Source organism: Nomascus leucogenys, chromosome 13, assembly GCF_006542625.1.
Source record: "Nomascus leucogenys isolate Asia chromosome 13, Asia_NLE_v1, whole genome shotgun sequence".
Classification (NCBI taxonomy): Eukaryota; Metazoa; Chordata; class Mammalia; order Primates; family Hylobatidae; genus Nomascus; species Nomascus leucogenys.
In genome coordinates this window covers 43,786,836-43,813,402 of record NC_044393.1, presented here as the reverse complement: position 1 = coordinate 43,813,402, position 26,567 = coordinate 43,786,836, and the positions used below count along the sequence as shown (strand labels likewise).

General features: G+C 41.2%; 1 protein-coding gene across 3 annotated transcripts in view; it reads left to right on the top strand.

Moving 5' to 3' along the window:
* The first annotated feature begins 3,861 nt into the window (after positions 1–3,861).
* Positions 3,862–26,567, top strand: part of XRN2 (5'-3' exoribonuclease 2) — a 90,129-nt gene continuing 67,423 nt past the window's right edge. The window contains exon 1 of one of the 3 annotated variants that reach the window (XM_003268245.4): positions 3,862–5,426. In XM_003268245.4, the coding sequence (XP_003268293.1) occupies positions 5,352–5,426 (75 nt within the window). In that variant the 5' untranslated portion in view covers positions 3,862–5,351. The other 2 variants (XM_030825786.1, XM_030825785.1) reach the window with 2 other exon arrangements.

Here is a 26,567-nt window from a genome sequence, read left to right as displayed (position 1 = left end):
CTTGCATCTGTGAGAGGGAGGTTGCACTGCGCCACTACACTTCCACCTGGGTTACAGAGAAAGATCCTGTCTGAAAAAGAAAAAAGAATGAACGAACGAGAGAAAGAAAAAGAAAGAAAGAAGGAAATAGAGAAAGAGAAAGAGAGGAAGGAAGGAAGGAAAGAAGAAAAGAAAGTTAATACTAGCTGGGGAGTGGCAAAATGAGGCCTGTTAGATTATTAAATTGTCCAAAATAAGTGGAACATGCTAATAAAATTGTGAGGCTTCTTCAAAGCAGTGTGGAGCACAACAGATAGCCATACAATGGCGATCACTTCCTGGTTCTTAGCAAGTTTTGGCCTGTGCACTGGGCATGGTATCACTGAATTTTCACAGAAAACCTATGAAGTCTATGATCCTCATTTTACAGATGAAGAAACTGAAGCTTAGAGAGGTGAAGCATCTTGAAAATGCATTAGTCAGAATCCTCCTGAAAAACAGGACCAATACGATGTGAGAAAGTTTTATTTGAAGAAATTGGCTCACACGATTGTGGGGGCTTGATGAGTCCAAAATCTGATGGGGTAGGCCAGCAGGCTGGAGACCCAGAGAAGAGGTGCATCTGCTGGCAGAATCCATTCTTGCTCAGGGAATGTCAGTCTCAAGGGCTGTAGTGCTGCAGTGTCCACTTTCAGGTGGTGTCTGCACATCATGCAGAACCACCTGTAAACCAGCCCTGAGCTTTCTCTTCTCTACATTAAACCCAAGTAGGCCTGGCATTTCTCACTCACTCACTGTGGTCTACCTTTTGGTCCACGTTTCAGTCAACCAACCCATCAGTTATAGCACTAACTCCCTGAGTTGCAACATTAAATGCAGAAATCCTGCTCAATTGGCCCCTATTAATACATTCAGCCTGATTCAATTTTATGTTTCTTCCATCTTTATCCCACACCTTTAATTTGCATTCTCACACATATTCCCTGAATTTCTGACTAAATTAGAAAACTCAAGTAGTTCTTTTGGAGTGTAGTATGTCTCGTGGATCACATTTTGTGCCTCACCTTTTGGGACTGCTAGGACTTAAGTCTAGTTATAGTTCTAGAAGCCAAGAGGGGTAATGCGGGTGTGTCCTGAGGAGAATCAGCATTGTCTTGCGAGACAACTCTATCAGGGAAGGTCACGATAGATTCCTTAAGCAATAAAAGGTTAGTTCCCTCAGGTGGGGGTGGAGAGGATATATCTACTGGGGTGGAGAAAATGCTTCTACAGGCAAAGATGACTCATTGGAATTTAGGAACTCAATGTCCCCAGTGCCATCAAGGTCTTTCCATATGCCCCCATTCCAACTTCCAGGATCCTATTCGTTCCCAATCAATGCCCTCACTTTAGAAGTAGACAACCTGCAAAGTCAAGAATTCAATCTGCATTTTAATTCAGCCACTTACAGGATGTGATTCGTAGTTGGCTCTGCAGCTACAGGAGATAAGGGTATCTTTCAGGGAAGAAATAGAAAGTTTCAGGTCACTTACGTTATACTTGAGCTGGGAATTTGAATCCCTGAGCTCATCCTTTTCTTTTCCCACTTCGTCCAGCAACATTAGGGGCAACCAATCTCATTATACTTGTTACTTTGGCAAACATGTTATAAAGTATCATACGCATGGTCACCCAGATCCTGCTTTTTAGTTTTGGTAATATTTTGTGTAATTCTACTACTTCATCATGCCACAGACTATCAGTGTTTTATTTACTACTGGAAAGTCATTCCTGTTTTTAATCTAATCAGACTAGAGAACCACTTCCAGAAACCTCAGAACCAATTACAAAAATGCATCCCTAAGATTCCGTTCCACTTGAACCACTTCTAGTACCAGAATCTAGTGTCAGCGTTCTCTAGAGACATGGAATCAACATGTGGGCATATATAAAGACATTTATTATAAGGATTTGGCTCACATAACTATACAGACTGGCTAATCCAAATCTGCAGTGTAGGCCAGCAGATTCAGGACTCAGAAGGCAGATTACATCTCAAGGCAGCTGGCTAGAGAATTCCCTCTTGTTTGGGGGCCAGACTTTTTGTTCTATTCAGGCCTTCAACTGATGAAATGAGGTCCACTCACATTATGGAGGGCAATCTGCTTTACTCTACTGATTAAAAATGTTTATCTCAACCCAAAACGGCCACAATTACTGTTTTAAATACTTCAGGTTATTCACAATGAATTTTGTAAGGATAAAGAAGGAAAGGAAGCACTTGGTAGAGGGACCAATAGTAGGCAAAAAAAATTGAGATTTTTTCTATGATAATTACAATGTTAATGGGGCTTAAAAATGAATTGATGAATATTTAAAAACATCCTAGTTTCTATATATATTTTTCATATTGTTTTTCACATTAATGTAATCCAGATACTAGCTGTGGCCTTCCTCTCTCCTTTGAGATCTAGGCAAAAATGTTTCAAAACCTCTGGGTTCTCTGCCTGCATAAGTCCAAAGTCTGGTTCAGTATTTCTGCTAATCTCTTTTCTTTTCTCTTTTTTTTTTTTTTTTTTAGATAGTGTCTCACTCTGTCACCCAGGCTGTAGCGCAGTGGTGCAATCATAGCTCACTGCAGCCTTAAACTCTTGGGCTCAAGTGATCCTCCTGTCTTAGTCTCCCAATTTGCTAGGATTACAAATGTGAACCACCACACCTGGCCTCCCTGCTAATTTCTAACACTAATAAATTCTCACCTCTTCTGCTTCTAGAGCTTTGCTATGTTGCCCACCCGGTGGTGGTTCCAGGCCACAGTGACCCCAACTGGAGACTTTTTATTTGATTTCTACAAGAAAAACCCGTATCAAGCCTGAGTCTGACAGGCTTTACTGGACACATTGGGCCAGGGAAAGTGTCACAATACTTAGTCCATATCCTCCTGCCACCTTTCAAGTTTCTTCTCTCTTTTACCCGCCCCTTCTCTGAGTGCCAAAACTCCAATTTTTGTACTTCTATGCAAACCAATTTCACCACTCAGGTGAATTAGCTTGCACTCCCCAAATTTTGTTACTGGACTCTTTCCTTTGCAAGGGATAAGAATTTAGCCCAAGCCAGCTTAGGGCAAAAGGAAACTTTTGGCTGTGAGTGGTGGCTCACGCCTGGAATACCAGTACTTTGGGAGGCCAAGGCGGGCGGATCACGAGGTGAAGAGATTGAGACCATCCTGGCCAACATGGTAAAACCCCATCTCTACTAAAAATACAAAAATTAGCCAGGCGTGGTGGCGCACATTGGTAGTCCCGGCTACTCTGGAGGCTGAGGCAGGAGAATCGCTTGAACCCGGGAGGCGGAGGTTGCAGTGAACTGAGATGGCGCCACTGCACTCCAGCCTGGTAACAGAGTGAGACTTTGTTTTAAAAAAAAAACAAAAAAAAAAACTTTTTTAGCTCACAGAATCAAAGGACAGACTTAAACTGCAGGAAGAGAGGGATTTAAATGGAACCAGGGAATTAACCCTGCTTTTCTCATTGCCTGCTGGCAACAAGTCCCAATTCTTATCTTTTAGTGTTCACGCACTGGAAAGATGCAGTCTTAAATTTCTTATGGTTCAAAGCTCAAAAATGCTGGTAAGGCTGGGCGCAGTGGCTCACACCTGTAATCCCAGCACTCTGGACGGCCGAGGTGGGCGGATCACCTGAGGTTAGGAGTTTGAGACCAGCCTGGCCAACATGGTGAAACCCCGTCTCAACTAAAAACACAAAAATCAGCGGGGCGTCATGGCAGGTGCCTGTAATCCCAGCTACTCGGGAGGCTGAGGCAGGGGAATCGCTTGAACCAGGGAGGTGGAGGTTGCAGTGAGCCTAGATCTTGCCACTGCACTCCAGCCTGGGTGACTGAGTGAGACTCCGTCTGAAAAAACAAAAACAAAACAATAAACCCTCCCAACCCGCCAAAATGCTGGTTAAGGATTCTAAATGGCTCAACTTGGCCAGCTGTCTATCCCTGAACTGCCTATGCTGTACATGTTCCTATAACAGCACCTCCCAGGGAAACCAGAGGGGCTGTTTCCAGGTAAAAGGAGGAATTTCACCATAGACATACTACTTTGGAATAGTTTTGGCTATCCTTAAGTAAAACACGGGATGACTATTTCTCTAATTTCCACACTAGTAGTTTAAACGAAGTAGTCATCAGACCACAGAGGAGGGGGCAATAAATACTGCCTGCCAGGTAACTCGGAGGAATACTTTCACAGAGGCCTCATAAGGTTAGCATTTAGCATTGTGTGTGATGTGTGTCAAACCAAGAGGGGATTCAGGGAGACTTCCAGGCTTGAGCAAATGGACAAATATACCTCCTCTTCCAGACCGCTCCTTTCATATGAAAAAAATTCGTTTGGGACCACCAGAAAACAAAGGATAAAAGTACCATGTTAGAACAAGGACGGATTAAAAATGACCTTTGCTTGAACTGAAACAGAAGCTATCTGCATAAGTGACTTAACCCCTCTGTAACTTGGCTTTCTTATCATCTACACGAGGGTGCTAACAGTACCCTCACAAGGCTCAAGTGATGATTACATAGGACAATCCCTTAGTCAATGTCTTGGTACACTGTAAAGGTTCAGTAAATGCTGGAAAATCATATTAGCAACTATTTTATACCCATAATTGTAGCTGGAAGGTTGTATTGGATGCTAAATACCGGCTAGATTCCATTCGGTATTACAATTATTTATTTGCATAACAAGCAAATTATTGGTGCAAAGCAGCCATTATTACTGTAAAATACTTTAAAATGCTCCTTTTTATAGTCCAGGTACGTACTGCGGCACAAAACTAGGAGAAACCAGGAAATGGAAGTAACGAGTGAGTTTGGATGCTTCGATTCTACCCTAGACGGAGATGGGTGAGAATAGAGACAAAAGACATCTTCTTCCAAACAAGAGGTGACCAAACGGGCAACGGAGACCTCCTCCCGGGCATGCAGAGCGCAGCGATTCTGTGCCCAGGGAGCCGGAGGGCTGGGGCTGGGGCTGGGGCTGGGAAATCCCGGCGGAGCCGCGGCAGAGCAGTCGCCCGTGAGCCCCCGCGACACAGACGCGCTCGGCCTCGCGCTCCGGGGCTGGGACCGCCGAGGGCGAGCTGCAGCCTTCGCCACCCGGTCTGCCGCCGGACTCCACCTCACACAAGCAGCCGGGCAAGGCTCTTTTCCGCAGCTCCCTCACCCAGCGTAGCCTCCTTCCCAGCTTCCTCGGCGGCGGCGCCGTGACGTCACCTCCGGTCTTCAGCGCGCACGTGGGAGGAAGTGCTGGTGCCCTCAGCCGCTGCTCCCGTCTCTTTGGTTACGCTCGTCAGCCGGTCGGCCGCCGCCTACAGCCGTGTGCCGCTATGGGAGTCCCGGCGTTCTTCCGCTGGCTCAGCCGCAAGTACCCGTCCATCATAGTCAACTGCGTGGAAGAGAAGGTGAGGAGGCGCCAGGCGGCCGCCACACTTGAGCCGGGGCTCCCGGCACGTCTAGGCCGCGGCCCTCGGGCTCCGCCGCCTGCCCCCGGGGAGCCTTGCCGGAGCTCGCGCCCTGCTGCCAGCCTCGCTAGCAGTCGCAGCCCCACACGCGGTGGGACGCGGGCTGTGGGGTTCAGCCCCCCGGGGGCGAGGGATTCGGGACCCTCGGCGGGGCAAGGGCCTATGGGGTTCCGAACTCGCAGGAAGGTCGCTCCTCCCCTACCCGCTTTTTCCCGGCACCGGAAGGCCCCGCCCCCTGCTTTGTTTCCTCTCGAGACCGCGCATTTTGGGTCTCGGAAGAGGTTCGGAGGCTGTTGTTGAGCAACGCATGCCAGGTCTGCTGAACTAGCGGGTTATGGTTGCACGGATTTGGAGGCCAGCTTTTTGACAACCTTGTAAAGGAATCCCTGGCGGCGAGCTTTTCGTTGTTTACCAATCGTGCCTGAAAGGTTTTTCTCCTACTGTTCAGGACCATTTGTTGTTTTGGTTAGATTGGGCGCTGAAAGCAGTATGTCGGGTCCAGGATGAGCGCTATAGAATTCTGAGAAGTTACCCTTCTCTATGTGCCCTGACTACTGGACAGGGTGGGTGCTTGTTGAAATTTTCAAGATTACTGGATGTACTTGAGCAGTACAATTTTTGTTGTTAGTTAATACGTAAGTAGATTTTTGGCCCTTATTGAGTTTTGTTTTTATTGTTTTCGTCATTCCGTGCGGATTCGATTTTGTACTCTTAATTAGAATTTCTGGATTGGAAAGGTTCGGAGGCACATCACGCGTACCTCACTCCTTAGTTTTTGAAGGCAGTGCTTGCCTGTCACTGTGAACTTGTTTCTGCTTTTTTTTTTTTTTAACTTTCTTGGCTTCTATCCAAGGAGGAACCAAAAGCCTTGTTTTAGTGACATTCCCACTATTTCTTGTTTTTTTCAAAAAGCAACTGCTAAATTGAATACTTGTTTCCTTTGTAAAATTTTAATCGAACTTTATTGAACTTTACTTGCATGTGGGTTAAACAAAAAGCAACAGCTCTTGCTCTACTCCTTCTCATCCCATTTCTCCACCTTTAACTGTTTTGGTTCTGTCTCTAAGTATCATACTTATACTTTATCACTTTTAGATCTGTTGAATTCTAGCTGGAATAGGAGAGGATTTAGTCACTTATTCAGCCCTCCCTCTATACTCTTAATGGAGTAAATCACTAGATATGTATTTTTATTGGTAAGCGTTATAACTAAGTAATTTGACTTTTTCATTCCATCGCCTGTGTAAAGTATCCCTTGACTTAATGCTTTCTAAGGTCGATCTTAGCTTTTCTTCCCTTTCACCTCAAGTTTGTCAGCTGTACTTTTGCGTTGTGGGCATCCAAAATTAAATGATCAGGGCTTTGACTATACAGATTTAAAAAGCTGAAAAATCAAATAGAATAGTTGACTGTTGACACTGTGTAGATTCAGGTTATGTACTGTGATTCTGTTTTTTTGTGCTGCTTTTGTCTTTTTCCCTGGGGGTGCCTTTCTTTTTCCACTTTCCATCTTGCCGCGCCCGGACTCTATTTTACCAGGTAGTCTATCAAGAGTCATCTTTCTTCTTGAAGAGTCCTCCTTGGGGACTATTTTTGTTGCTGTTACACCTGGCTATTCTGTAGGCTTGCTGGAAAGCTGCATCTGGGATTTTATTATTATTATTGCTATCATATCTTTCTTCAGTGGGAGGTACTGTTTTCTGGATCATCATCTTTATTCATTTATTTATTTATTTAGAGACGGAGTCTCGCTATGTCTCTTAGGTTGGAGTACAGTGGCATGATCTCGGCTCACTGCAACCTCCGGCCTCCGGGGTTCAAGCCATTCTTCTGCCTCAGCCTCCGGAGCAGCTAGGACTACAGGTGTGCACCGCCACGCCCAGCTAATTTTTTTTTTAGTAGAGAAGGGGTTTTGCCATGTTGGTCAGGCTGGTCTCAAACTCCTGACCTCAGGTGATCCGCCTGCCTCAGCCTCCCACAGTGCTGAGACTACAGGCATGAGCCACCACACCTGGCCGTTTTGTTTTGTTTTGTTTTTTTTTGTTTGTGTTTTTAGTAGAGACGGGGTTTTGCCATGTTGGCTATGCTGGTCTCTGTCGTGACCTCATGTGATCCGCCTCCCTGGGCCTCCCTTGTGCTGGGATTACAGGCGTGAGCCAAGGCGCCTGGCCCACCTTTCTTCCTTTAAATCCTTTTCTTAGTTTTTATTCTTCTTTTTTTTTTTTTTCTTGAGACGGAGTCTCGCTCTGTCGCCCAGGCTGGAGTGCAGTGGTGCAATCTCAGCGCTCTGCAAGCTCCGCCTCCTGGGTTCATGCCATTCTCCTGCCCCAGCCTCCCAAGTAGGTGGGACTACAGGCGCCCGCCACCACACCCAGCTAATTTTTTTGTATTTTTAGCGGAAACGGGGTTTCACCATGTTAGCCAGGATGGTCTCGATCTCCTGACCTTGTGATCCGCCCACCTTGGCCTCCTTATTCTTAATTCTTAAGAAATGCTGTGTGGGATGTGAGATTTCGGAGTCATTGTAGGACCCAAAATAGCTGCATTGTACCCTTATACACGTGAATGATCATTAGCTAGGCATGGAATTCGAGGTTATTTTATTTTATTTTTTTTTCAAGACGGAGTCTCGCTCTGTCGCCCAGGCTGGAGTGCAATGGTGCAATCTCGGCTCACTGCAAGCTCCGCCTCCTGGGTTCACGCCATTCTCCTGCCTCAGCCTCTCCGAGTAGCTGGGACTACAGGCGCCCGCCACCACGCCCGGCTAATTTTTTGTATTTTTAGTAGAGACGGGGTTTCACCGTGGTCTCGATCTCCTGACCTCGTGATCTGCCCGCCTCGGCCTCCCAAAGTGCTGGGATTACAAGCGTGAGCCACCGCGCCCGGCGGTTTTTTTTTTTTTCTTTGAGACGGAGTCTAGCTCTGTCACCCAGGCTGGAGTGCAGTGGTGTGATCTCGGCTCACTGCAACCTCCACCTCCCGGGTTCAAGCCATTCTCCTGCCTCAGCCTCCCGAGTAGCTGGGACTACAGGCGCGCCACCACGCCCGGCTAATTTTTGTAGTTTTAGTAGAGATGGGGTTTCACCATGTTGGCCAAGCTGATCTTGAACTCCTGACCTCAGGTGGTCCACCAGCCTCTGCCTCCCAAAGTGCTGGGATTACAGGTATGAGCCACCGCACCTGGCCAGGAATTCGAGTTTTAATATTAGGTTCCCTTAAAACTTTGAAAGAGATTGTTCTTTTGTACTCTCTCATCTAGTAGTGTTGATGACAAGTTCGGTGTTAATGTGGTGTATTTATTTAATCAGCAGTTATATAGCATTTACCATTGTTTTAAGAACTTTATTATAACTTGTTTGATGCTCACAACCACATGACTCCTACTGTTGTAATTATTTTTATTACATACAAATAATAGAAGCATGATATTTAGAGACAACCAATATTGTTATTACGTTATAATAATTACTGTGTTTATTGGCTGGGTGCGGTGGCTCACACCTGTAATCCCAGCACTTTGGGAGGCTGAGGTGGGTGGATCACGAGGTCAAGAGATCCAGACCATCCTGGCTAACATGGTGAAACCCCATCTCTACTAAAAATACAAAAATTAGCTGCGCGTGGTGGCGCGCCTGTAATCCCAGCTACTTGGGAGGCTAAGGTAGGAGAATCACTTGAACCCGGGAGGCGGAGATTGCAGTGAGCCGAGATCCCGCCACTGCACTCCAGCCTGGTGACAGAGCGAGACTCCATCTCAGAAAAATAATGATTATTGTTATGTTTATTATTATTACATATGAGAAAATGGAAGCACAGCAGGGTGGAGTATCATACCCAAGGTCACTCAGCTGATAAATGTCAGAGCTAGTGTGGGAACCAGAAGGACTTAATTTTTATGCTTGTATGCTTTCATTCTTTTGTGATCAGTTTTCCTTCCTAGATTTTAAAAAGATTTTTTTCTTGATAGTGTAAACTTTCATTATTAGGTACGTAGGTATAGATGTTATTTTAAATTCAGATTCATTTTGATCAGTACATGGCTCACTCTTTGAGTCTGGAGTCTTATGTTCTTCGGTTTTAGGGAATGCTATTTGATGATTTCTTCACCTTTTTCTCTTCCCTTTCCAGACTCAGGATACTGGTCCTCCTAGACTCATGTATTTTTATTTTTATTTTCTCTCTCATTCTCTGGCTTTCCTTGAAACCTCCCCCAACCTTTGGCGTTTTTGCAGCTTTGTTGAGGTATACTTGACATAGAATAAACTGCAGGTAATTAAAGTGTACAATTTTCTTTTAACTTTTTTTAGAGATGAGGTCTTGCTCTGTCACCAGGCTGGAATGTAGTGTGCAATCACAGCTCACTGCAGCCTCAAACTCCTGGGCTTAAAGTATATGATTTAATACAGTGCATACATCTGTGAAACCAGCACAACCAAGACAGTGAACGTGACCTCTAAAACATTCCTTCTGCCCTTTTGTAGTTCCTTTCTACCATCCCTCCCTGCCACCTGTCTTTTGTCAACCACTGACTAGTTTGCTTTCTGACCCTATGATAAGTTTTCATTTTCTGTAATTTTTTATAAATGAGATTATATAGTATATACTCATTTTTTGCCCCTGTTACTTTCATTCAGCATATTTATTTTGAAATTCTTCCGTTGTTGTATGTGTCAGTAGTTTCTTTTTTCTTTTTTTTTTTTGAGATGGAGTCTCACTCTGTTGCCCAGGCTGGAGTGCAGTGGTGCGATCTTGGCTCACTGCAACCTCCACCTTCCGGGTTCAAGCAATTCTTCTGCCTCAGCCTCCCGAGCAGCTGGGATTACAGCCGCATGCCACCACACCTGGCTAATTTTTGTATTTTTAGTAGAGACGGAGTTTCACCATGTTGGCCAGGCTGGTCTTGAACTCCTGACCTCAAGTATCTGCCTGCCTCGTCTTTTAATTTTTGGATAGTATTCTGTGTGTAGATACACCACATTTTATTTATTTATTCACATGATTGATGAACATTGGGATTGTTTCCAGTTTTCAGCTTTCAGAAAAAGAAAACCTATGAACATCTGTGTATGAGTCTTTGTAGGGACATATGCTTGCATTTGTTTGGGGGAAAAACATTAGGAGTGAAATGGTTGGATTGTATAATAGGTGTGTAATTACTTAAAAAGAAAAACCTGCCAGACTTTTTTTTTTTCCCAAACTGGTTGTGCCATTTTACATTGGCATCAGCAGCATATCAGGGTTCCAGTTGCTCACCTTCCTCACCAACACTTGATATAGTTAGCCTTTTTAGTTTTAGGTAGTCCAGTGTACTGTTACCTTATTGTGGTTTTAACTTGCATTTCCTTCAGATGCTTATTTGCTTTCTGTATATCATCACGGGTGGGGTGAGGCATCTGTTCAGATCTTTTGCCCATTTTTACCTTCGGTTGTCTTACTTAAATGTAGAGTTTGTTACATATTCTAGATAGAAATCCTTAGTTTGATATATCTTTTGCAAATATTTTCTTTTGATCTGTGGCTTGTCTTTTTACTTCTTAACAGTGTCTTGGGAGCAAACATTTAAAAATTTTAATGAAGTCTGATTAATTTTTTCCCTTTATATTTCTGCTTTTTGTATTTAAGGAATCCTTTGTCAAAGCCAAGGTCTCCTGTGTTTTCTTAGAGAAGTTTTATAGTTTTAGTTCATTCTGTGGTTTGCATTTTTTGGTCTAGTCATATGGTGAATTACTGGTCTTTAAATGCTAAAGCCACCTTGCATTCCTTGGATAAACCCCCACTTAATCATGTTGTATTATTTTTATATACTGTTGAATTCAGTTTGCTAAAGTTTTCTTGAGAATTTTTACGTCTCTGTTCACAAAAGATATTTGTAGCATTCTTGTAATGTCTAGTTTAGATGTCAGAATAATGTTGACCTCAAATTGAGTTCCTTCAGTTTTTTGGAAGAGTTTGTATAGAGTTAGTATTGTTTCTTCCTAAAATGTTTGATAGAATTTACCAGTGAGGCCATCTGGACTTGGAGTTTTGTGGGAAGGCTTTAAGCTGCAAACTAAGTTTCGTTAGTAGATCTAGAACTATTGAGGTTACCTATTTATTTATTTATTTTTTGGATGCGCTTTTTTAGTTTGTATCTTTCACAGATTTTGCCCATTTCATCTAAGTCAAGCTTGTCCAACCTGTGGCTTGCAAGCCGCATGCGACCCAGGATGCTTTGAATGCAGCCCAGCACAAATTCGTAAACTTTCTTAAAACATCATGAGATTTATGCACAGACCTTTTCTTTTTTTTTTTTTCAGTTCATCAGCTGTCGTTAGTATTAGTGGCCCAAGACAATTCTTCTTCCAAAGTGGCCCAGGGAAGCCAAAAGATTGGACACCCCTGATCTAAGTAGTTGAATTGGCTGACATAAAGTTGTTCATAGTATTTTCTTACTATCCTTTTTTTTGTTATTAAAATGTTTTCACTCCTGTTTTTACTTCTCTTTTGTTTTCTTTTTTCTTCCTATTAACTTATTATTATCCTTTTAATATTGTTAGAATCTGTAGTGATGTTACCTCTTTCATTCCTGATGCTTGTAATTCTACTTTCTTTGTTTTGTCCATTATCAGTCTGGCTATACTGTTTTCAGATAACTAGCTTATGGTTTCACTGCTTTTCTTTATTGTTTTTCTGTTTTCTATTTCTTTGATTCTGCTCTTATATTTATTTCTTTGTTATGCTTACTTTGGGTTCAACTTGTTTTTTCTCTTGTTTATTAAGGTAGAAGCTGAGGTCATTGTTTTGAGACATTTCTTCCTCTCTGATATAGATCTTGAGTGCCATAAATTGCCTTCTAGATATTGTTTAAACAGTGTGCCACAAATATTGACATGTTGTATTTTCATTTTCATCCGCTTAAAAATATATTCTAAAACTCCCTTTGGCCCATTGGTTATTTAAGAGTGTTGCTTAATTTTCACACACATGGGAGATTTTCCTGGTGTTTTTTCCTGTTCGTGGTTTTTAATTTAATTCCCTTATCAGAGATCATATTTAATTTGAGATCTGTTGAAGTTTATCAGACTGGTTCAGAATATGGTCTCTATAAATGTTTTATGTATATTTGAAAAGGATACATTTTCTGCTGCTGTGAAATTTTGACTATAACTTTTGGATTTTTCTGTTTCTCCTTTCAGTTCTATTGGTTTTTGGTCCGTGTATTTTGAAGCTCTTTTATTAGGTACATAAATGCTTAACATTGTTCTAGTTTTTTGATGGATAAACACTTATTATGAAATGACCTTCATTATTCTTGGTTAATATTTGCTCAGAAATCTATTTTATTTGTCATTAATACAGCCAGTTATTCTGACTAGTGTCAGCATGGCGTATTTTTTTCTATCCTTTTATTTTAGCCTGTTTACATATTTATGTTTAAAATGGACGTTTTTGTAGGTAACATAAAAGTTGGGTCTGGCTTTTTTTTGTTTTTATTTTTTATTTTTTATTTTTTTTTGAGATGGAGTCTCGCTCTGTTGCCCAGGCTGGAGTGCAGTAGCGCGATCTCGGCTGACTGCAAGCCCCACCACCCGGTTTCATGCCATTCTCCTGTCTCAGCCTCCCGAGTAGCTGGGACTACAGGTGCGCCACCATGCCTGGCTAATTTTTTTGTTTTTTTTTTTTAGTAGAGATGGGGTTTCACTGTGTTAGCCAGGATAGTCTTGATCTCCTGACCTCGTGATCCGCCCGCCTCCGCCTCCCGAAGTGCTGGGATTGCAGGTGTGAGCCACTGCGCCTGGCCGGGTCTGGCTTTTTTATACAGTTTGAGAATCTCTGCCCCCTCTTTTTATTGGGATAAAACATACATAACATAAAATTACCATTTTGACTATTTTTAAGTGTACAATTCAATGGAACCAAGTATGTTCAAATTGTTGTGCGTCACCAATGTCTATTTCCAGAACAATTTTATCATCCCAAAGAGAAACTCTACCCATTAAACAGTAACTCCTTGTCCCCCTCCCCACTTCCTATCTTTATAAATTTGCCTATTCTAGTTACCTTATGTAAATGAAATCATAATATTTTTCCTTTTGTGTCTGGCTTATTTTTCTTAGCATAGTGTTTTCAAGTTTGTCCATGTTGTTACAAGTCCCAGAATTTCATTCCTTTTTAAAGCTGAATGATACTCCCATTGTATATGGGAGTATATGTCACACTCTGGACACTTTGGCTGGTTCTGTCTTTAGTCTATTATGAATAACACTGCTATGCACATTGGTGTACAAGTATCTTTTTTAGTCCCTGCTTTCAATTCTTTTGAGTATGTACCTATGAATGGAATCATTGGATCATGTAATTCTGTGTTTAGCATTTTGAGGAACCACCAAACTGTTTTTCTAGTCTGCTTTGTAATTGGGCCATTTAGAACATTTATATTTAAAGTGATTATTCATGGCCAGGCACGTTGGCCCGTTGGCTCACGCCTGCAATCCCAGCACTTTGGGAGGCCAAGGAAGATGGATCATTTGAGGCCAGGAGTTCGAGAGCAGCCTGGACAACATGGTGAAACCTCGTCTCTACTAAACAAGTAACAAAAAAAAAATTAGCTGGGCATAGTGGTACAACACCTATAAACCTAGCTACTCAGGAGGCTGAGGCACAAAATCACCTGATCCCGGGATACTGAGGTTGTAGTGAGCTGAGATTGTGCCACTGCACTCCAGCCTGGGCGACAGAGCAAGACTCTGTCTCAAAAGACAAAAAAAGATTATTGATATGGTTAGATTTAAATCTGTCATCTTACTATTTGTTTTCTGTCTCATCTGTTCATTGTTTCAGTTTCTTAAGTCTTATGCCTTCTTTTAGGTTGTTTTTTTTTTGTTTTTTTTTGAGAGGAGTTTCGCTGTGTTGCCCAGGCTGGAGTGCAGTGGCGCGATCTCAGCTCACTGCAAGCTCCGCCTCCCGGGCTCACGCCATTCTCCTGCCTCGGCCTGCCGAGTAGCTGGGACTACAGGCGCTCGCCACCAAGCCCGGCTAATTTTTTGTATTTTTTTTTTTTTTAGTAGAGACAGGGTTTCACTGTGTTAGCCAGGATGGTCTCTATCTCCTGCCCTCCTGGGATTACAGGTGTGAGCCACCGTGTCCGGCCTTAGGTTGTGTTTTTATGATTTCATTTTATTCCCTTTGCTCACTTATTAAGAACTCTACTGATTCAATCATCAGCTTCTTCACTTCATATACTTTAACTGCTTGGCTCATGCAGTCCTCCATTTATCAGCTTTCTGACCATCGGAAAATGACTTAAATGCCTAAACTCTAGAGAGCCAGAGCTTCTTGTTAAAACCAAACCCCAAGATAATTTTTTTTTTTTTTTTTTGAAGGCAGAGTCTTGCTCTGCCGCCCCGGCTGGAGTGCAGTGGTGCAATCTCTGCTCACTGCAAACTCTGCCTCCTCGGTTCAAGCCATTCTCCTTCCTCAGCCTCCCAAGTAGCTGGGACAACCAATGTGCGCCATGACGCCTGGCTAATTTTTGTATTTTTAGTAGAGGTTTCACCACGTTGGCTAAGCTGGTCTTGAACTCCTGACTTCAGGCGATCCGCCTGCTTCAGCCTCCCAAAGTGCTGGGATTAGAGGCGTGAGCCACCATGCCCGGGCCCTAGATAAATTAAATAACACAGTTTAATTGAGCAATGAACAATTTGCCAATTGAGTGGGCCTCAGAACCAGAAGCGGTTTGGGGAGCTCTCGAAAACAGAAGTGAGGTACAGAAACAGCTTGATCTTTTGGGTTATTTGAACACGGCCAGATAAGTTGGCAACCTGTGATTGACTGAAGCTTGACTGCTGTGATTGGCCGAGACTGCTTTTTGTTACAAAAGTACGCTCCTAAGTTAGGCTTTTCCTTAATGGACTCTATGTAAGTATTATTGCAGTTCTCAAGTGAAGAATCAGTAAGGAGCCGTCCTCAGGCCAAATTTTCTGTAAGTTACACTATGCTACACTGTGCTGCTCCCTACAGTTTCCCCCTCTGGTCATCTCTGTGCAAGGGCTGAAGCAGAAGGCTGCGTGTCCTCATTTGTTACCAGCTGGGAGTGTGTGTGTTGGGTGACTCAATTTTTCGCTGCTCTGTGCATGTCCACAAATGACTGCGAAAGTACCATGATTATTAATTTTGGGATTAAAAATAAATTTCAATGAGTAGACATATTTGCAAATATGGGATTCATGAATAATGAAGATTGGCTATGTATATATCACAGAGGGTGATTGTGTGGATTAGATGTATTAGTACCAGTTACAATCCTGTTACAGAAGCATTTGCTAAATGGCAACTATTTGGAAAATCTGATTTCAGAATTTTATTTGGTAAATTAATTTTTAGTAGTTTATGTGTCCAAGTAAAGGCAGAGATGTTTTTGAGTCTAACTCTTGGTAATCTGTGTTGTAGTGTACAGTGTGGTCTTACTGTTTTCATGTAATGAAATCCAGGTTTCCTCCACTGCCTCTTTTCTCTCTTCCATTTCATTGAGTACTACTTTTGTGATAGGCATCACTCTGAGGGAAGGGAGAAAAATAATAAGGTGGACATTTATCCTTGACCCTACATTCTATTTTCTCCAATATGATTATTTTTTTGGAGCTGGTTACCACATTCTTTAAACAGCTTTGTTGAGATATGATTTGTATACAATAAAATTCACCATTTAAAGTGTACAACTCAATGATTTTTAGTATTTTCACAAATGTGTGCATCCATCACCACAGTCAATTTTAGAACATTTTAATCACCTTGAAAAGAAACTTGTACCCTTTAGCTGTTGTCCCTCTGACTGCTGTTGTCTTTTCTCCCAGCCATAAGCAACCACTAATCTACTTTATGTCTATATAGATTTTTCCTAGTCTGGACTGTCACATGAGAGGAATCTATAGAATATGGTCATTTCTGGCTGGCTGCTTTCACTTAACATGTTTTCAAAGTTCACCCATGTTGTAGCACGTTTCAGTACTTTATTATTTGCTTATGGCCAAATACTGTGCCATTGTATGGATATACCACATTTTGTTCATCCATTTGTCTGTAGATAAACATTTGAACAGTTTCTATCTTTTGGCTATTATGAATAATGCTGTTTTAAACATTCATGTCACGTTTCTATGTGGATATGTTTTCGTTTTTCTTGGGTATATACCTAGGGGTAGAGTTGCTGGATTATATGGTTTAATCATTTGAAGAACTGCCAGCCACTTTCCCAGGTTCTCGCTCTGTTGCCCAGGCTGGAGTGCAATGGCATGATCATAGCTCACTGCAGCCTTGAACTTCTGGGTTCAAGCGATTCTCCTGCCTCAGTCTCCTGAATAGCTAGGACTATAGACATGTGCCACTATGCTTGGCTAACTTTTTTTTTTTTTTTTAAGAGATGGGGTTTCTCTGTGTTGCCTACTGGTCTTGAACTCCTAGCCTCAAGTGATTGCACTATTTTATATTCCCACCAGTAGTGTATGAGGGTTCCAATTTTTCCACATTTTTGCTGTGAAGCAGGTTTACTGTGTGTTGCTTACCAACTTGTCTGAGTCTGAGGAGACAAGGACATCCATGTTCAATGTTACATGAAGAGGGTTTATTATTTACAAATAGTAAAGGACAACAGAAGCCTAGGATTCATTCTGAATGGGTCCCCCATGGCTCAGGAATCATGCCCAGGGCAGATAGAGTCTTGACTGCAGGGGCCACACTTGCATGGCGGGAGAGGAACCCCGAAAGGCATCCCACTCTGGGTTATACACCTTAGGGTTCATGTGACACACTGAGCTAATGCTTTAATAAAATGTCCTGCTTCCAGGGGTGAAAGGAACAAAGCCCACCTTGTCCTGGGCAGTTGCACCCTCACTCAAGATGTTAAATTCCTGGGAGGGACAGGAGCAAGGCTGGACATTTTCAGGCAGTTCTTCCCTATTTCAGGATATTGCATTCCCATCACATTCTGCAGTCACTTTTGAGAACTATGAGCAAGAAAAGGAACTGAGTTGGTCCAAGGCCAGCCAAAGAACTATGCCACACTTGCCAACACTTGTTTTCTGACTTGGCTTTAGCCATTCTAGTGGGTGTGTGACGTGGTATCTCCTGTGGTTTTGATTTGCATTTTCTGATGACTAGTCGTGTTGAGCATCTTTTCATGCGCTTACTGGCCATCTGTGTATCTTTTGGAGAAATGTCTATTTAGGTTCTTTGTCTCCTCTTCCCCCTTTTTTTTTTGAGACAGGGTCTCACTCTTGTTACCCAGGCTGGAGGGCAGTGGCACAATCTCAGCTCACTGCAACCTCTGTCTCCCAGGGTCAAGTTATCCTTCTACCTCAGCCTCCTGAGTAGCTGGGACTACAGGCAGGCATCACCACGCCCGGCTAACTTTTTGTAGTTTGGATTGAGACAGGGTTTTGCCATATTGCCCAGGCTGGTCTCGAACTCCTGAGCTCAGATGATTTTCCTGCCTCAGCCTCCCAAAGTGTTGGGCTTACAGGCGTGAGCCACCATACCCTGCCTCTTTGCCCTTTTAAAATCGAGTTGTCCTATTATTGAATTGTAAGAGTTTTAAAGAATGTATTCTGAATATAAGTCCCTTATGAGATAAATGATTTGCAAATGTTTTCCCATATTCTGTGGATTGTCTTTCCACTTTCTTGATGGTGTCCTTTGAAGAATAAAAGTTTAAAATTTTGTCCGGGCGTGGTGACTCACGCTTGTAATCGTGGCACTTTGGGAGGCTGAGGTGGGCAGATCACTTGAGGACAGAAGTTCGAGACCAGCCTGACCAACATGGTGAAACCCAGTCTCTACTGAAAATACAGAAAATTAGCCGGGTGTGATGGTGGGTGCCTGTAATCCCAGCTACTCGGGAGGCTGAGTCAGGAGAACGGCTTGAACCCAGGAGGCGGAGGTTGCAGTGAGCCAAGATTGCACCATTGCACTCCAGCCTGGGCAACAAGAGCAAAACTCAGGCTCAAAAAACAAACAAAAAAGTTTAAAATTTTGATGATGAAGTGCAGTTCATCTGCTTTTTTCTTTTATCGTTTGTGCTTTTGATGGCATATCTAAGAATTCCATTGCCAAATTCAAGGTCACAAATATTTACACCTGTTTTTTGGAAGAGTTTTATAGCTTTAGCTCTTAAATGTAGGTTCATGATCCATTTTGAGTTGTTTGAGTTGAGTTGAGTTAAGGTGTGAAGTAATGGCCCAGCTTCACTTTCTTGCATTGGCTGTCTAGTTGTCCTACGCCATTTGTTGAAGACTGTTCTTTTCCCCATTAAATGATCTTGACACCTTGTCAAAAATCAGCTAATAATAGCTATGTGCATTTATTTCTGGACTCAGTTCCATTCCATTGATCTAAATGTTTATCCTTGTCCCAGTACCACACTGTCTTAATTACTGTTGCTTTGTAGTAAGTTTTGAAATCAAGAAATAGAGTATAATTCTTACCTTATTCTTTTCCAGGATTATTTTGGCTATTGTGGCACCTTGCAATTTTATATGAAATTTTAGAAGCAGCTTGTCAGGTTCTACAAATAAATCAGCTGGGATTCTGGTACAGATCACATTGAATTTGTCAATCAGTTTGGGGAGTATCGTCATCTTAATGTTGAGTCTTCTGTTCCATAAATATGGGATGTTATTTATTTAGAACTATTTTGATTTCTGTCAACAGTGTTTTGTAGTTTTCAGAATATAAATTTTGCATTTCTTTGTTAGATTTAGCCCTAGTTTTTTGATACTATTGTGAGAATGTTTTAATTTTATTTTTGGAATACTCATTCCAGGTGTATAGAAATGTAATTGATTTTTATATATTGATTTTGTATCCTATAACCTTGCTGAAGTCATATATCCTAAGAATTTTCTAGTGGATTCCTTAGGATTTTCTATATACAAAATCATGTCATGTGCAAATGTAGTTTAATTTATTTTTTTCTAATGCCAATACCTTTTCCTTTTCCTGCCTAATCTCCCTGGCTGGAACCTCCAGAATAGAAGTGGCAAGAGCAGGCATCTTTGTCTTGTTCCTGATTTTAGAGGGAAAGCATTTAGGCTTTGACCACCAAGTATGATGTTAACTGTTGGGTTATTTTTTTATGTGTTTGTTTTTGTTTTTGCAGATGCCCTTTATGTTGAGAATTTCCCTTTTATTTCTCGTTGAGTATTTTTTTTTTAGTCATGAAAGTGTTGGATTTTTCTAATGCTTTTTCTGTATGAAGATGATCGCGTCATTTTGCTTTGCAATCTTTTAATATGATGTGTTTAATTGATTGGTTTTTGGATGTTCAACCAACTTTGCATTTCTAGGATAAATCCTACTTGGTCATGGTGTATAATATTTTAATATATTGCTGGTTTCTGTTTGTTAGTCCAGTCGTCTTGCAGTATCTGTGAGGGATTGGTTCCAGGACGTCCTGTGGATGCCAAAATCAACAGAGGCTCAAATCTCTGATATATAATGGTGTAGTATTTGCATATAATCTATGCACATCTTCTCGTATATTTTAAATCTCTAGGTTACTTAAATACCTGGTACAATGTAAATGCTGTGTGAATAGTTGTTATACTGTATCGTTTAGGGAATAATGACAAGAAAAGGTCTGCACATGTTGAGTACCAATGCAACTGTCCATTTTTTTCCTGAATATTTTTGATCCATGATTGGTCTATTCCATAGATGTAGAATTGACAGATATGGAGGGCTGACTGTATTTTGTCGAGGATTTTTGCATCCTTGCTCATAAGAGATGCTGGTCTGCAGTTTTTTCTTTTATGTTGTTGTGTAGTCTTGGTATTGGTCATATTGGCCCAGTAAAATGTGTTCGGAATTGTTGGGAAGAGTTCATGAAGAATTCGTACAAATTCTTCTTTTGAATGTCTGATGTAATTCAGCAGTGAAGCCATTTAGGCTTGACTTTCTTTGTGGGTAGTTTGCAGATTACTGATTTAATCTCTTTAACTTGTTACAGGTTTATGCAGTTTATATCTTTCTTGAATCATTTTTGGTAGTTTGTGTCTTTCTAGTAATTTGTCCATTTCATCTAAGTTATCTAATTTGTTGATGTATGACTATTCATGGTATTTCTTTATAATCCTTTTTGTTTTTATAAGGTTAGCAGTAATGTCCTGTCTCTCGTGTCGTATTCTAGTAATTTGAGTCTTCCGTTTTTTTTCTTTCATCAAACTAGCTGAAGGTTTGTCATTTTTTGTTGATCTTTTTAAACAACTAGCTTTGTTGGTTTCATTGATTTTTCTCTATTTTAAAATTTTCGTTTCATTAATTTCTGCTCTAATCTTTTATTCTTTCTGCTTGCTTTAGGTTTAGTTTACTCTCCTTTGGTATCTTAAGGTGGAAAGTTAGGCAATTGATTTGAGATTTTTTTTTTTAATTAACTTTTTCAGAGCCAAATACTTCTGAAGAGATATTTCTTAATCTGAGCATTTGCAACTATAAATTTCCATCTGAATACTGCTTTATATGTATTCCATAACATTTTGTATATTGTGTCTTCATTTGTATTGATCCCAAAGTATTTTCTGGTTTCCCGTTTGATTTCTTCCTAGATCCCTTGGTTATTTTGAACTGTGTTGTTTAATTTCCACATATTTGTGAATTTGCCAATTTTTTTTCTCGTAATGGTTTCTAATTTTATTTCATTGTGGTCAGAGTATATACTTTGTATTATTTCTATGCTTTTACTTTTTTTGAGAGCATATTTCGTCTACGCCTGAGAATGTATATTCTGTTGTTAGGTGTAATGTGCTAGAAACATCTGTTAGGTGTCTGTTGATAGTGTTGTTCAAGTTATCTGTTTTTATGTTGATCTTCTATTTTGTTCTATTATTGAAGGTGGAGTATTGAAGTCTCCAACTATCATTGCTGAATTGCCATATGTCTTGTTTTGTGTATTTTGGTGCTGTTATTAGGTGCACCTGTATTTTTAATTGTTATGTCTTTTTCTTGATGGATTTACTTTTTATCATTATAAAATGATCCTTTTTACCTCCAGTAACATTTTTTTATTTGTTGTAGTCTGTTTTATCTGATACCAGTATAGCCACTCCAGTTTTCTTGTGGTTGCTGTCTGCATGATTATCTTCTCTCATCCATTTACTTTCACTCTTTTGGGTCTTTGAATCTCAAATGTATCTCCTGTAGATAATGCATAGTTAGATCATGTTTTTAAAATCCACTTTGACAAGCTACCTTTTTGTTGGATTGTTTGATCCATTCACATTTTAATGTAGTTATTGATAGAGTTACATTTTACTTTTTGTTTCTTGTATGTCTCATGTCATTTTTCTCTATTTCTCCTTTGTGCTTTCTTTTGCAATGAGAGGATATTTTCTAATATAGCATTCAAATTTTTTTCTTTTCTTATTCAGTGGCCAGTTACTAGAAGGATTCTAAATTCATTAGTAATTTTTTTCCACTATATATTTTTTCAAAGCCATGGTTCTAGAGCTTACCCTATGTATCTTATCAGAATCAGATTCAGATTTATACTTGCTTAGTTTCAGTAATACATGCTAAAATTTATTGAACTTTACTGCTATATAGTTCAATTCCCATCCCCCCTTTGTATATTATTGTTATATATATTACATATATTGACATAACCCAATGATACATTTTTTTAAGAGTTACTTTACCATCCGAAGCCATTACCTTAGCCCACTGCAACTTTGTTTCCATCCACCCCTTTTGTGCTATTAGGGCAAATATATTACACATATATTACATTCTACCTTATAAGCTCAACATTATACTATGTAATATCTATACAATTGCTTTTTAACTCATTTAAGAGAAGAAAGGAAAGAAAATATAGTTGTGCTTATTGTTTGCGTGGACTTGAATTACCATCTAGAGTCACTTGCTTTAGTAACTTTAGTAAACTTTTTGTAACTTTATAGCTTGAAGAACTTCCTTTAGTAGTTTTTGACAGTGTGGTCTGTTAGCAATAATTCTCTCAGCTTTTTATTCATCTGAGTCTTTATGTCACCCCAATTTTGAACCCTAGCTTTCCTGGACTGAGAATTCTTGGTTGACAGGGTTCTTTTGTTATTGTTTGTTTGTTTCTACTTCTTTACTGCTTTTTATGTTATCCCACTACCTATTGGCCTTATTTATTTATTTATTTATTTATTTATTTATTTATTTTTTATTTTGAGATGGAGTCTCGCTGTGTCGCCCAGGCTGGAGTGCAGTGACATGATCTCGGCTCACTGCAAGCTCCACCTCCTGGGTTCACGCCATTCTCCTGCCTCAACCTCCCGAGTAACTGGGACTACAGGCGCCCCCCCACCACGCCTGGCTAATTTTTTGTATTTTTAGTAGAGACAGGGTTTCAACGTGTTAGCCAGGATGGTCTTGATCTCCTGACCTCGTGATTGGCCCGACTTGGCCTCCCAAAGTGCTGGGATTACAGGCTTGAGCCACCACGCCCAGCCTTATTTATTTATTTTTGAGACAGAGTCTTGCTGTCACCCAGTTTGGAGTGCAGTGGCATGACCTTGGCTCACTGCAACCTCCATCTCCCAGATTCAAGTGATTCTCCTGCCTCAGCCTCCCAAGTAGCTGGGGCTACAGGCATGCACCACCATACCCGGCTAATTTTTTGTATTGTTAGTAGAGACGGGGTTTCACCATGTTGGCCAGGCTGATCTCGAACTCCTAAATTGTAGATCTTTCCAGGGATTAGTTTCTGACGTCAGTGTTTGGTATTTGTGCCAACCCCAGGAGTGCTCCTCCCAGCCATCTTAATCCCTAGTTTTCTTCTGCAAACTAGCCTGTAGTCCAGGCCTGTATCTTCATTAGATCCATTAGTCTCCTCCCAATTGCTTTTCACCATAACTTGCACTGTTTTGGTTTGTTTCTTTATATTTGAGACAGGGTCTCACTCTGTTGCCCAGTCTGGAGTGCAGTAGTGCGATCTTGGCCCACTGCATCCTTGACTTCCTGGGCTCAGGTGATTCTCCCATCTCAGCCTCCTGAGTGAGCTGGGATTACAGGTGTGCCATCACACCTGGCTAATTTTTTGTAGAGGTGAGGTTTCACCATATTGCCTAGGCTGGTCTTGAACTCCTGGGCTCAAGTGCTCTGTCTCGGTGTCCCAAAGTGCTCGGATTATAGTTATGAGCCACTGTGCCTGCTGTGTGTGTGTGTGTGTGTGTGTGTGTGTGTGTGTGCAGGGTCTCATTTTGTCACCTAGGCTATAGTGCAGTAGTGGCACAATCAGCTCACTGTAGTTTCCAACTCCTGGGCTCATGCAGCCCTCTGCCTTAATCTCCTAGGTAGCTGGGACTGCAGGTACATGCCACTGCACCTGCCTGATTCTTGATGGGGCTCCGGGACTCTATGTTTCCCAGGCTGGCCTTGAACTCCTGGGTGCAAGGGATTCTCCCGCTTCAGCCTCCCAAAATGCTGATTACAGGCATGAGCCACTGGGCCTCACTCTACTTTCACTGTTCTTGAGAACAGCTTTTTTTTTTTTTTTAAACTTTACTGTGCACTTTTGCAAATGAATTTTGTTCTAAAATTTTTACAGGTTTTCTTGATTTGCTTGCTGTTTGCCCTCAGGATCATTTCCAAAGGCTTTAAATGTTTTTGTTTTAAAAGTAGTATTTACCAGTTTCACTGAGGAGCAGGTCATTGAAGCTCTTCATGCTGTCATGCTAGAATAAAATCTTCTGATAAGACTTTATGTAGCAAATGATGATCAATGTCACACACTTTGACTCTTTTGTATCCTCTGTAGTACTTGATACAGACCTCGGCACACATCACTTTGAATCTAGTGAAATTACAATTAATTAGTCTAACATACTGGTTAAGGTACCATCTCTGAGTCATGGTTTTAAATCATAGTTCCTGAACCTGTAGTAGTGTGACTGTGGAAAAGCCACTTAACCTCTCTAAGCATTTGTGTTCTTAATTGTAAGTGGGATACTCCAGACCTCACAAGGTTGTTGTGAGGATAGAATGGAATAATCCATGAGTAAAAGCCCTTGTAACAGTGCTTATCACATGTTAAGTGCTCTGTAAATACTAGTGGTAATTATTAGTCCTCATTTACTAACATTGTATAAAAATGAAGATCTAACACACGTACAACTTGAAAAAATACTAATCACCCACAAGTGTTAAAATGTTTTATTATAGGTTGAATTTTAAAGCCAAAATACTGTAATTTAAATTTTTCATTAGCCCTTTGGCCATTTCTCTCTAAAATATCACCCATGTTTTGAATTTCTTTTCATAGTTCCAAGCTTCTTTAAGGGAAATCTAAAACTGAGTTGTATGGTTTGGCATATGACTTCCATCAGTGGGATACTCCTGTTGCCCTGGAACTCAGACAGGATTCATGGTTTTTCTAATGTTGCTGTTAAATCCTTTGTAGGTTTCAACAAAAACAGTGCATCTACTGAGCTATTGGTGGTGGTTTCTCCTCATAAGGTTGACTGGAACAGTAGGTTGGCATGAAATTCATTTTAGGGATTTACTTCAAAACCTGTGTAATGTATATTTATACAAACATTATTTGTATATTTGTATTATCTTTACTTCTTTAAATACCTTCTTTATCTTGATTTCTTGGCATTTTCACGCACAAATATAATGATATCCCAACTGCCTACTTGGAATAAATATGTCTCCTGCTTTATCCATGAAGTCATGAAGGAGCAGGCTTCCTACTAGGCAGAGCTACCTTGACTGCCAGCCTTCTGGTAGGGGTGTTCTCTGTTCCTTCCTGGGAATTGTTACTCAGCCAGGGCACTGCACTGCCTTTCTAACCTAAGCCTTCACATTCTCTGGGAGCTCCTTTCTCAAGTTGCCTGGTTCACATGGGACCTGGGTGGGTGAAGGGAGAGGAGAGGGTAGGAGTTGACCCACCTGGCTGTTGCTGTGACTGGCGCTGATGAATCATCCAGAATCTATCCCTTGAGCCTCCTCTCTGGGCCTAGAGCCCTCTTGTGTTAGCCCACCTTTGGCAGCATGTCTCTTCTCACATGTTGGAGGTACAGCACTCCATCTTCAGTTAGGGCTATTGGTTCCCCATATTTTAGATATCCCTCATCATTTCTCAGCCACAGAAATTCTGATTTTCCGCCGTAGTTATACAGTAGATTTGTTTGGTCTTTCATGTGGTCTCGGGGTAGAAGGGGAAGACGGCAGTTTGTGTTCAGTCTGTCATCTGGGGAATCCAAAAAATAATTAAAAGTCGTTACTTGAAATACATTGGTTTTAGGGTTCAGAATGGCTCTCCTTTTAGCTGCTCTTTGATTAAGGATCTCTCTTTAACTGAACAGGAAACGTGTTGGTATAGCATTGGACAAGGTTCTTGAGGAGTCAGTTCTTTGTTGAGCAACAGTCTTCTCTTGATGAAAGGAATTCTGAAGTTACATAATAAGTGTGTTGGACATGTCTACAGTACTCTTGAGGGGAAAATATATTCAGTTTTCTTACTGGGAATACCTGGAGCTCTTTTCTCAAAATTAGAACCCATCTACTCCATACTTTATTTTTTTCCTAGGTAGTAGAAGTAGAAATTCTCATGTAGCTCCACTCCATATGAAGAGCTGTGCCTTTTCTTGTGCTAGGCAGTAGGGCAGTGATTAGCCTGCTAGTGATGTCCTGTTTTTGTGAGTCAGGTTTTATTGGAATACAGCCATACCCATTCATGTTGTGTTGTTTATGGCTGCTTTCACTCTTTTTTTTGTTTTTTTTATTATACTTTAGGTTTTAGGGTACATGTGCACAATGTGCAGGTTTGTTACATATGTATCCATGTGCCATGTTGATTTCTTGCACCCATTAACTCGTCAATTAGCATTAGGTATATCTCCTAATGCTGTCCCTCCCCCCTCCCCCCACCCCACAACAGTCCCCGGTGTGTGATGTTCCCCTTCCTGTGTCCATGAGTTCTCATTGTTCAATTCCCACCTATGAGTGAGAACATGCGGTGTTTGGTTTTTTGTCCTTGTGATAGTTTACTGAGAATGATGTTTTCCAGTTTCATCCGTGTCCCTACAAAGGACACAAACTCATCATTTTTTATGGCTGCAT